The 12191-nt window shown below is 40.6% G+C and overlaps 1 protein-coding gene across 3 annotated transcripts in view; it reads right to left on the reverse strand.

Moving 5' to 3' along the window:
• The window catches only part of GARRE1 (granule associated Rac and RHOG effector 1), an 83830-nt gene that overhangs the window by 51565 nt on the left and 20074 nt on the right, over positions 1-12191 (reverse strand). For all 3 annotated transcript variants that reach the window (XM_040446199.1, XM_040446198.1, XM_040446200.1), the window contains one exon: positions 1938-3235. In XM_040446199.1, the coding sequence (XP_040302133.1) occupies positions 1938-2432 (495 nt within the window). In that variant the 5' untranslated portion in view covers positions 2433-3235. The remainder of the gene's footprint in view (positions 1-1937; positions 3236-12191) is intronic.

Here is a 12191-nt window from a genome sequence, read left to right on the forward strand (position 1 = left end):
GGCAGAGTCCCTAACTGCTCTCTTGCCACATCTCTGCAAAGCAGCGACCAGGCACACTGGTGGCTGAACAACATGGTCCTTTCTGTAAAACAAACAAAGGCCAAAGCTGTACATTTGTGCATGTGCACATATGTACCCAGACAGCAGTCTGGAACGGCACACGCTGGCCAGCTAACGGTGGCCACTTCTGGGAAACAGAATGGGATGGCAGAGTAAAGCAGCAGTTTTACATTTCACCTTTTGAATTTCTTTTGCGAAGTACATTTTTTTTAAGTTTATTTATTTATTTTGAAAGAGAGACAGTGGGAGTATGGAAAGGGGCAGAGAGGGAGGGAGAGAGAAAATCCCAAGCAGGCTCTACACTGTCAGTGCAGAGCCTGACATGGACTCGATCTCACAACCCTGAGATCATGACCTAAACTGAAACCAAGAGTCGGCAGCTTAACCAACTGAACTACCCAGGTGCCTCAAAAAGTATATTAAAAAAAAAATGCTTTATGTATATTTTACACATGTAACTCAAAAAATACTTGAAACTATCACAAGCCATTTTAAAAACACTTCAAGATGGTAATTTCCCTGAATATAAAATGTGATCATAGAAATAATCAGAAATTTAAAATATACTTGGACAGACTCAAAAGAAAATGACCAGCAGGTTCAGTAAACTACAGCCCACGGGCCAAATCCAGTTCAACAGACAGATCCAGAAGGTAAGACAGGTTTTTACATTCATAAAGGTTATTAAAAAAGCAGAAGGGAACATCTGGGTGGCTCAGTCAGTTAAGTGTCCGACTCTCGACTTCGGCTCAGGTAATGATCTCGTGGTTCATGAAACTGAGCCTGGCATTGGGCTCTGTGTTGACAGTGCGGAACCTGCTTGGGATTCTCTCTTTCCCCCTCTCTCTGCCCCTCCCCTGCTTGTGCGTGCACTCTCTCTCTCTGAAATAAACTTAATTTACTATTTGCTTGGTACAGAAAGTCTGATGATCCCTAATTTACACCAATGATACTCTTTTCAAATATAGTTCTAAATTCTCTTGGAAACACCTTCAAAATCACTTTTAAACAATACAAATTAGTCAAATTATTTAATAGCTTACCTTTTTTATACCCCCTAAATTCACAGCAGTATAAATTAACTTGTTTAGCCACCCTAACCATCAGAGTTGGCTCAGAAGACGTGATTTCCTAAAATCAAATTCAGCCCCAAGACGGAAAGGGGCATTCTCTGTTCTAGCATTCAGGAACCTAACCCCTTACACGTGGTTAAAATACACAAGGACGTGAGAAATCAAACTCAGAAGAACTCTCTGAGCAGCTAACAATGATTTTTAAAATCTAGCAGTGACACTAGTGACACTAATCTAGCAGCAGATCAGTTTAATAAATGATTTCCTAAATGAAGGAAATAGATCATCTTTATTCTGAATGAAATTTGTATTCTAATCTTACGTTCTAATCTAGAGCCCTGAAAGAGGGAGAATACTTCATTTCGATTAACAAAGACCCTAAGAAATATATTAATCAATTAATTTAGAACTGGAAAAATAAATTATCCCGTAAACATGTGTGAACTTTCTACATTGAGCCAATGGTTCCATATAATGACAATTCACAAAGTTCATGCTCATATTTAGAATTCTCAGTCTCCACTATGTACTTTTAACAGTATGCTATTCAGAACTAAAGTTTCAACTTCAAAATTGAAAGAACATAAAATACAGGCTGATTTGTTTAACAGTCTTTTAACCTACTTAATTTGAAATGAAAGCAATTTAGAACCTGGTATTGCACAAAGTGTTTTACAAGGACAGAGTATCAACAGAAAGAAGATGATCATCACTGCCGTGATTTAGGAAAAAAATGAAAACCGCATTCTCACTTCCCTCTGGAATACATTTTCCTACCCAAGTATGACACAGAAGATACTTTACCTCAATGTCCTGGAGGCTGAATTCCTTCTGATCTGTAAAGTTGGCGGCCCCAGCACTAAGTTCCATCAGCATCTTGGCGATCTCGGGCTTTATGGCTGAAGTCAGCCGACTGGCTGCTTCCATGACGTGCTCCTGCACATCTTTAAGCTGCATGGCTGCCTTGGAGTAGTGAGAGTTCCTAAACACAGTGCTGAAGAGATCCGTGAGGAAAGTACTGGCACGGCAGAAGACGTTGAGGGCATCCAGGTACTTGGAGATGCCCTGCTGGATGTCGGCGATGGGAGTGGAGTGGGGCATGGCGTGGTGGCAGCTGCCCGCAGCGGTCAGGCTGCCCAGGGGGGCGGTGGTGGCCGTCGACGCCAGGGGAGCACTCAGTGCTCGGCCCAGCTCAGGCATCGGGTACTGCTGGTGCTGCTGCACCTTCTGCTTGGACCCGCCAAGCAGGAAGCGCCGCTTGTAGTCCATTTTACTGTCCTGGGCGCTGCAGCAATACATGCGGGAGGGGTGGCTGTCCCAGTGACCGTGAGCGGGTCAGGGTCCTGATTCTATTTTCTTTCCCCCCAGAACTGTAGCTAGGTATAAAAATAGTGGAGTTCTGCAAATCTAAGTTTTAAAAAAGGCATTTCCATGAGGCAGGTGACCATGTGACCCAAAGTAGATGCAAGAACGACAGGTTTATGTAACTAATATTTTCAGTGTAGGCAGGACCCCTGACCAAAAATAAACATGTGTCCAAAATGCTGTATAGGAACTGTTAGCATTCCACTCTCTTAATAAAAAGATATGCTTGCCGAGAAAAATGCTTACTTATAATTGCTTTGCAAGAATATTTTGGTACTTGTATTTACAATGGCAGAAAAATAACTTAACTTTTAAAAAATGTAATATAATGTAATATAATGTATCTTCAATATACCAGAAAAGTTAGAACCCCCAAACCCACAAGCTGATCAACAGCAATTTAAAAAGCAGTCCAGTTACTTCACACTAGGTCCTGAAGAAGGAAGATCAAACCTCTGCAGAATGTTGACAGAGCCTGCCTGCCAAATCCATTCACCTGCAAAGCTTCTTCTCAATGCGAAACATTTCCAAATTTCCTTTGATGTTTTCTGAAAACAAGCGTTTTTTTAAAAAATGGCATTTGTTATTATAAGTCTCCTCCTCCTTTCTTTTTGTTTGCTGAGGTAGCAGTTTCCTTGTAACAGTAATAAGAGGTGCTTCCAGACTGGGCTGGCCCTCAATTGTAAAGTCTGAAGCAAGAATGCGCCGATGTATTTGTAAGGCCTCTAAGTCATTTCCTGTGAGGGGGAAAAATAAGATAAAGTTAGGAAAGTTACAGGACAATGAGGAATTCTGAAACATTAACTCCTGAAATGCTAAAATCCACAAAGGCGGGCTATAAGTAAGAAATCACAGACAACCTTACAAAAGCAGGTAGGGGAGCTAGAGTTGAACTATGACATGGTGACTATTAGAAAATTCTTCAAGTTGTACAAAAATAGTGCAACCAGGAAGGTTTGATTCCACACCAACCACTTCAAAGCTGAGGCTAACAGGGCCTGGATTTGTGATGGTATTCGGCATAACCCTTGATTCCTCCCCAAAGAGCTCATAAATTTGCAAGGGGATCAGGAGAGTATCCAGACCACGGTGAGGATGGTCAACAACTACAGCAGTCATAAGACCTTAAGGGGGACTGGAAAAGAGAGTGAGGAGCAAAAACAGAGAGATATCAGAAGGTTGCTACAAAGAAAATGTTCCCGTGAGGTAGCCCCTGACTGAAGGATAGGTTTTCACAAATGCAAAGGGATGGGTGGGGTTCCCCAGCTCAAAGGACCACCAGAGCAAAGGCCCTGAAACAGGACGGCACAGAGGGCATTCAGGATACTCCAGCTGGGCGGAAGCGCAGTGCACAGACAGAGCCTGGTGTGGTGAGTGGCTGACAGGAGGTCTGCCGACAGGATTCCCCTCGTCCCCACCTAGGTTCCCCTCTGGATGTTCAAAGGGAAGCCTGGCGGGGTGTGTGCTGGTTCTCATACCCTGGGGCACCTTCTGTAGAAACCCCGGCTCTGCACAGGTGTAAATAGCAACATCTGGGCTTCTCTGGTTACAGTTTCTGGTACCTTTAATGTTTATTTATTTTTGAAAGCACAGAGCACAAGCTGGGGAGGGACAGAGAGAGAGGGAGACACAGAATACAAAGCAGGATCCGGGCTCTGAGCTGTCAGCACAGAGCCCGCCCGACACAAGACTCGAACCCACAGACCGCGAGATCATGATCTGAGCCAAAGTCGGATGCTTAACCAACTGAGCCACCCAGGCGCCCCTCTGGTCCTTTAACAGTGAAGTAGTGTGACTCTTCTCAAACAGCTAACATCAGGGCTCACATTTGCCTGAACTATCTGTTCTCCCAAATGTAACAACAGTCCAAGTCTATTTTACCGAGTGTTATACTTAGTCCCTGTTAAACTACAAACTACATGATCTCTGAATATAGTTTGGCCTACTTATTGATAAGTAGGTTTCCTTTCTTTTCATTTTACTTTTTTGTTGATAAAAAAATACAAGTCACACTTTGTCGCTCATCTTGGCCAACCACTACGCCTTTACAATTGCACAAGGAACGGAGGAAGGTACGGAGGCTAAAAGAGCAAGAGAGGAGAGAAACACACATACACCCTAAAGGTGTAGCAACTCTAAGCCAGGTAGCATGTAAGTACAACTAAACTGGCTGCCATTTGCAGCTCTGTGTTCAAGAGAATCTTAGCTCTTAAAAAATCTGGGGCGCCTGGGTGGCTCGGTCAGTTGAGCGACCGACTTCGGCTCGGGTCATGATCTCACGGTTTGTGAGTTCGAGCCCCGCATCAGGCTCTGTGCTGACAGCTCAGAGCCTGGAGCCTGCTTCAGATTCTGTGTCTCCCTCTCTCTCTGCCCCTCCCCCACTCATGCTGTCTCTCTCTGTCTCGGAAATAAATAAACATTACAAAAAAATCTCATAAGCTTTTTATTTATTATTTTTTTATTAAATTTTTTTTAATGTTTCTTTATTTTTGAGAGAGAGAGAGAGAGAGACAGAGCATGAATGGGGGAGGGTCAGAGGGAGAGGGAGACACAGAATCCGAAGCAGGCTCCAGGCTCTGATCTGTCAGCAGAGAGCCCGACGCGAGGCTCGAACCCACGAGCTGTGAGATCATGACCTGAGCCGAAGTCGGACGCTCAACCGACTAAGCCACCCAGGTGCCCCTCATAAGCTTTTTAAGAAACAACATATCAGACAACTACTTGTAAGAAATGTTCCCAAATGTTCTTTTTTCAAATTTATGACAATAAGGAAATCCTATCTATCCCTACCCAAGTGCTCTATTATAACTGATGTAGCTTTACAAATTCTGATGTACAACAGAAGTCCTCAACAGGAATGCTGTTTACACAGAAACCATGTGGTCTATGAAAGAAAATCATCGCCTTGCGCTGCTATAGCGAGCGTCTTGCGCAGTTCTGAGGAGCACTCTTTGTTCTGTGTGACACACGGGTGCCTGTGGCTCTGACAGTCCACCCCCATTCCTCTGCTAGTTGGTCCTGAAAGGCCAAGAAGACCCATATACTTACCTAATTTTAAAGAAAGCATCATAAATAGTTATACTCTTTTTTCACTTTACGTATTTCCAAAATTTACTTGAATCAAACTTATAATGCTTAAAGATACACTATTTCTCACCAAATTCATCTACAAATTCAAAATCAAAATCTAAACCACCTTTTTTATAGAAACCAGCAAGCTGATCCTAAGATTCATATGGAAATGCAAGGGACCCACGATACCCAAAACATGTATTAGAAAAAAATATGTTGTTGAGGAGCCTGGTGGCTCAGTCGGTTAAGCGTCTGACTTCGGCTCGGGTCATGATCTCACGGTTCATGAATTTGAGCCCGGTGTTGGGCTCTGTGCTGATAGTTCAGAGTCAGGAAGGATACTGCTTCGGATTCCGTGTTTCTGTTTCTCTCTCTCTCTCTCTGCCCCTCCCCCGTTTGCACTTGCGCTCTCTCTCTCAAAAATAAATACACGTTAAAAAAAAAAAGAAAAAAATACATTGGAGGATTCACACTTCCTGATTTGAAAAACTACTATAAAGCTATAATAATCAGTGGAGTACTGGCATGAGGAAAGACACATAAATCAATGGAAATAGATAAACATTAAAAAAAAAACTTAAAAAAAAAGAGCAACAAACAAAAACAATACAAGTATGAGCAACAACGTGGAGAACCTAGAACTCTCATACAGTGTTGGTAGGAATCTGAAATGATGCAAACCACATCAGTCTGGATGCAGACCGTTTGGCAGTTCCTCAAAATGTTAGAATTGCCATATGACCCAAAATTCCACTCCTAACTACGTACCCATGAAAACTGAAAATACAAGTTCATATAAAAACTTACACATGACAGCTAAATAAAATCATAAGCGAAAAACTTATACACATTATGTCCACAGCAGTATTATTTGTAAGAGCCAAAAAGTGGAAACCACCCAAATGTCTATCAACTGATAAATGAATAAACAGGATGTGGTATAGCCATACATATCATTCAGCCATAAAAAGGAATGAAGCACTTATAAATGCTACAATGTGGACGAACCTTGAAAATATATGGTAAGTGAAAGAAGCCAGACACAGAAGACCATACAATGAGAGATTCCACTGACATGAAACATTCAGACAGAGCAAATCTACAGAGATAGATAAAAGTAGGTTAGTGGTTGCCAGGAATCAAAGACACATAGAGAATGGGAAATGACTGCTAATTAATACAGAGTTTCTTCCTGGGGTGATAAGGATGTTCTGGAACTAGATGGTGGTGATAACCATACAACTTTGTTAATATAATAAAACCCACTGAATCACACACTTTAAAATGGTAAATTTTATGGCATGTGAATTATATACCAATAAAAAAGGAGATACAGGAAAACATATATACCACTGGCTTCCAGAAATGTCTATTTAGGATAGATGAACAAAGGTCTGATAGGCTACATCTGAAAAATGACCCACTGGTTCCTGGGTAGATCTGCAGCACTGTGGGTAGTTACTGACTAACCAGGGTGGTGATCACCTGGGTGTTTATTTGGAGGTAAAAAACTAAGCACTGTTGTTATAATTTGTGCATTTTTCTAAGTTCAGCAAAAAATTAAAGGAAGATGGGGCACTCTGGTAGCTCAGTTGGTTAAGCATCTGCCTCGGTTTTGATGATCTCACAGTCGTGAGACTGAGCCCTGCATGGGGCTCTGAGTCGGGCGTGGAGCCCGCTTAAGATTATCTTCTCTCTGGGGCGCCTGGGTGGCGCAGTCGGTTAAGCGTCTGACTTCAGCCAGGTCACGATCTCGTGGTCCGTGAGTTCGAGCCCCGCGTCAGGCTCTGGGCTGATGGCTCAGAGCCTGGAGCCTGTTTCCGATTCTGTGTCTCCCTCTCTCTCTGCCCCTCCCCCGTTCATGCTCTGTCTTTCTCTGTCCCAAAAATAAATAAACGTTGAAAAAAAAAATTAAAAAAAAAAAAAGATTATCTTCTCTCTCCTTCTGCCCCTCCCCCACTCAAGCTTGCTCTCTTTCTCTCTCTCTCAAAATAAAAAAAAAAATTTAAAAGAAGAAAACAAAAAGTTAACTAGCATAGAAAGGAGGGACACTTGGGTAGGGAAAAAACACTGAGGGTGGGAAGGGAAGAGTGGGACCTGAGAGGCAGTAAGACAGAGATTACCAAATGGCTGGTCTCAGTCAAATCTCCTTCCTTCTTAATAATAAACCAGTGGGGCCACGAATATGTGCATTGCACTAGTCTGAAATGTGTATGCTTATATGACTAATTTGGAGTGTAAGAAAAAGTTCTAGATTAAAAGCCTTGGCAAACTCTAAGATTCAGACCTAATCCAAACTGCAATTTCACTATTAAGAAGAGAACAACAGGGATGTCTGGGTGGCTCAGTAGGTTGAGGGTCTCACTCTTGATTTCAGCTCAGGTCACGATCCCAGGGTCATGGGATCGCGGCCTGCATCAGGCTCGATTCTCATTCTCTTGGGGGCACCTGGGTGGCTCAGTCGGTTGAGCATGTGACTTCGGATCAGGTCATGATCTCTAGTCTGTGGGTTCGAGCCCTACATAGGGCTCTGTGCTGTCAGCTCAGAGCCTGGAGCTTGCTTTGGATTCTGTTTCCCTCTCTTTCTGCTCCTCCCTAGCTTGCACTCTGTCTCTCAAAAAATAAAACAAACAAAACGTTAAAAAAAAAAAAAAGATTCTCATTCTCTCTCCCTCTTCCTCTCTCTCCCTCTGCCCCTCTAGACCCTGCTTGTGTGCACTCTAATTAAAAAAAAAAAAGAAAAGAAAAAAGAAAAGAGCGACAGATTCATGAAAATAAAAACATGTAAAGAAAGAGGAGGGGAATGATATCAAAAGTGCTGCCACTTACTCTGCAGTAAGGACCTCTAAAACTTCTCTTTTCCATAAAAACAATAAGAACACTGGCCAAAATGGTCAGAATCAACTTTTTCCAAACTCTGGAAACTAACAGGCTTCCAGAAAACTGGAGAACATCTATTCAAGAAAAACAGCTGAATTTCAGTATGAATAGTGAGTTCTATAGCAGTTTAACTTGACCTAGTTCCATTCCCTGTTCTCTAACTCTGTGATAGAGTTGAAAACTAATAGCTGCATTTGCAGTGAAAACCAGAAGGCGGGCAGCCACCAGAGGGAGCAAAACTGGGCTAGAGGTCCTACAAAGATTCCAGTCCCTAGAAATTAAAATTATTTGACCTATCTGGTAGTTCCCTGAAAGATCCCACTCCTCTATCTGAACTGACATGGAACTCACTTGGAGATGGGAGAAAATCAGCTTTCCAGAGTTCCCATATTCTATCACTTAAAATGGTCAGTTTTCAAGTAAATCTTACAAGACATGAAAGAAACAAGAAAGTTTGACCCATACACAGGAAAACAAACAACAGAAAGAATTCCTGAGGAAACTGGATTTACTAGACAAAGACTTAAAACCAGCTATTTAAAAATACATTGAAAGAACCAAAGAAACCATATGTAAAGAACTAAAGGAAAGTACGATAGTGCTGTCTCAGCTAATAAAGAATACCAATAAAAGATAAAAACTGTATTGAAAAAAATAGAACCAAACAGAAATTCTGGAGTTTAAAGATATAATAACTGACATAAAAAATATACTAAGTGGTTCAACATAAAATACACTAAGTGAGCAGAGTCAGCACACTTGAACATAAATCAAAATCATCCAGTCTGAGGAGCCTCAGAGACCTGTGAGACACCACTGGGCATACGATGGGATTCCTACAAGGAGTGGAGGGACAGGCACATATGTGAAGAAATAACGGCCAAAAACTTCTCAAATTCAATGAAAAACAGGAATCTACATGAAGCTCAACAAACTCCAAGTAGGATAAAATAATCAAATTGCCTAAAGCCAAAGAGAATCTTGAAAGCAGCAAGAAAGAAGCAACACACCATGTACAGCTGACCCTGTCATTTATAGTAGTTACATTATGTAAGGTCATCACGCAAACTGTAATTTGCAAATACTGAATCAATACTCTTAGAAGACACACAGAATTCAATTCCTATGAGTCTCTGGTCATAACATTTTCATCAGTCAATACACAACCTTGTTTTATTTGTTTCTCTTTAAACATCTTATTTAATATATATTGTTGATTCATTAATATTGAACTAACAACCAACAGGACTGTACCTCATGCCTTAATGAAGCTTATCTAACACATGTATTTTATCTATACGGCACATCATAGCTTTCTTAGGCTTAGGAACACTTGACAGCTCTTTAGTACTATGCTTGGGGGCTTTTTAAACAGTGAAATTGCCAACATAAAGCATAAAAATGCAAAAACCATGGCATTGGATAGATTATGGAATAGACACCTTACAATCTAAGAGTTGAAATAAGAAGGCAGAGCATCACCTTGTTTGACAGTCACAGGGGTGTGCACACTGGGCAATTCAAAATTTTTTGTTACTCTGCACATGTCCAAAAATGACCATAATAGCTTCACAAGTTCTGATTTTGTATTACAAATAAATTTTAGTCATTAAGTCAATCCACAAATATAGAATTTGAGAATAGTGAGGATAGACTATACAAATATACTACCTGAAATACCTATATTCCCAACATAATGGGGTATACCTCTTCTCAACAATTTAATATGCAAAACATCAACCTTTGAAACAAATAATCACAGAGTTAATGAACATCTTAAAAGATACACAGAGGTTGTTCTTTAAATACTGAACCCTGAATATACTTAATGTAACATATCAACAGTTCCATTATGCGCAACCTGTCAGGATTTCATTGATTTTTTTTTTTTTAATTTTTTTTAGCGTTTATTTATTTTTGAGACAGAGAGAGACAGAGCATGAACAGGGGAGGGTCAGAGAGAGGGAGACACAGAACCTGAAACAGGCTCCAGGCTCTGAGCTGTCAGCCCGACGCGGGGCTCGAACTCACGGACCGAGAGATCATGACCTGAGCTGAAGTCGGCCGCTTAACCAACTGAGCCACCCAGACGCCCCTCGTTGTGATTTTTAAAGATTCAAGCCTATATAAGGTACAATCCATCTGATATTTAGAAGTGTACAGTTTATATAGACAAATTTATGCTTTAAGAGAACAATTACATCTGGTGAATCATTTACTCCTTTTCCCTTCAAGAATGTATTATTTAAAAATTTTAATTTAAGTATAATTAATATACCGTGTTATGCTAGGTTTCAGATAGAAGGAATGTATTATTTTTTCAAATAAAAATAATTTTTCTAAAATCCAAACAAGTTGGGGGATTGTGTTATTAGTCATTAAACATTTTATTTTAGGGGTGCCTGGGTGGTTCAGTCGGTTGGGTGTCTGACTCTTGATTTTGGCTCAGATCATGAATGATCTCGCAGTTTGTGGGGTTGAGCCCCGCATTGGGCTCTGTGCTGACAGCGTGGAGCTTGTTTGGGATTCTCTCTCTCCCTCTCTCTCTCTCTCTCTCAAAATAAATGAATAAACTTAATATATATATATACAAATAAAAAGACTGCTGTTCTTTTGTTTTTTGTTTTTTGTTTTTTTTTTAAAAGGGATGCCTGAGTAGCTCAGTCAGTTGGGCGTCCAACTTCAGTTAAGGTCATGATTTCATGGTTCATGAGTTTGAGTCCTGAATCGGGCACTCTGCTGTCAGCACAGAGTCTGCTTCAGATCTTCTGTCTCCCTCTCTTTCTGTCCCTCCCCCAATGGCAAGTGCATGTCCACGCACGCTCTTGCTCTCTCTCTCCAAAATAAATTAAAAATAAACTTTTTATTTTAGTGCTAAGTTCGCAGTGAAAAAGAATCACTTAACAAGCTAAAATATGTATTAAAATCTCCTCATTGTTTGGTTTGCACAGAGCCGCTTCATCAAAAATAATTACTTCAAACAAAAAGGCAATAACCAGTGCTGGTGAGGATGCGGGGAAATTGGGCACTCACACATTGCTAGTAGGATTGTAAGATGGGACAGTACTTTGGAAAAAACAGTTTGGCAGTTCCTCAAAATGTTAAATATAGTGTTACCACATGACCTAGTAATTCCACTCCTATGCACATACCCAAGAGAAACGAAAACTATATGTTCACACAAAAACCTGTACATAAATGTTCATGGCAGCATTACTCATAGTAGCCAAAAAATAGAAACAATCCAAATGTCTGCCCACTGATGAGTAGATGTGGTACAGCTATATAATACTGGATGTATATATATTACATACATGTAAAGGAATGAAATACTGATACAAACTAAAATGGATGAACCTTGAAAACACTGCTAAGTGAAAGAAGCGAGACACAAGAAGCCACATGTTATATGATCCCACTGATACGGAATGTTCAGAACAGGCAAATCCAGAGACAGAAAGCAGATATGTAGAATGGGGAGTTACTGCTAATGGGTACAGGGTTTCTTTTTGGGGTGATGACAAAGTACCGAAGTTAGATAGTGGTGATAGTTGTACCACCGTGAATATACTAAAACACATGGTATATAAACTATATCTCAATAAAGCTGTTATTTTTAAATGAATTTTTAAAAAATGAATTTAAATAATACATCTTTCATTGCCATTTTCCTTTCGTAACTTCTCATTTAACAGAAAAGGTACATAATAAAAAACAAGTTTCCCAGGGACACCTTTATTT

The sequence above is a fragment of the Herpailurus yagouaroundi genome, unplaced genomic scaffold, assembly GCF_014898765.1.
Source record: "Herpailurus yagouaroundi ecotype Mexico unplaced genomic scaffold, PumYag 194, whole genome shotgun sequence".
Classification (NCBI taxonomy): Eukaryota; Metazoa; Chordata; class Mammalia; order Carnivora; family Felidae; genus Herpailurus; species Herpailurus yagouaroundi.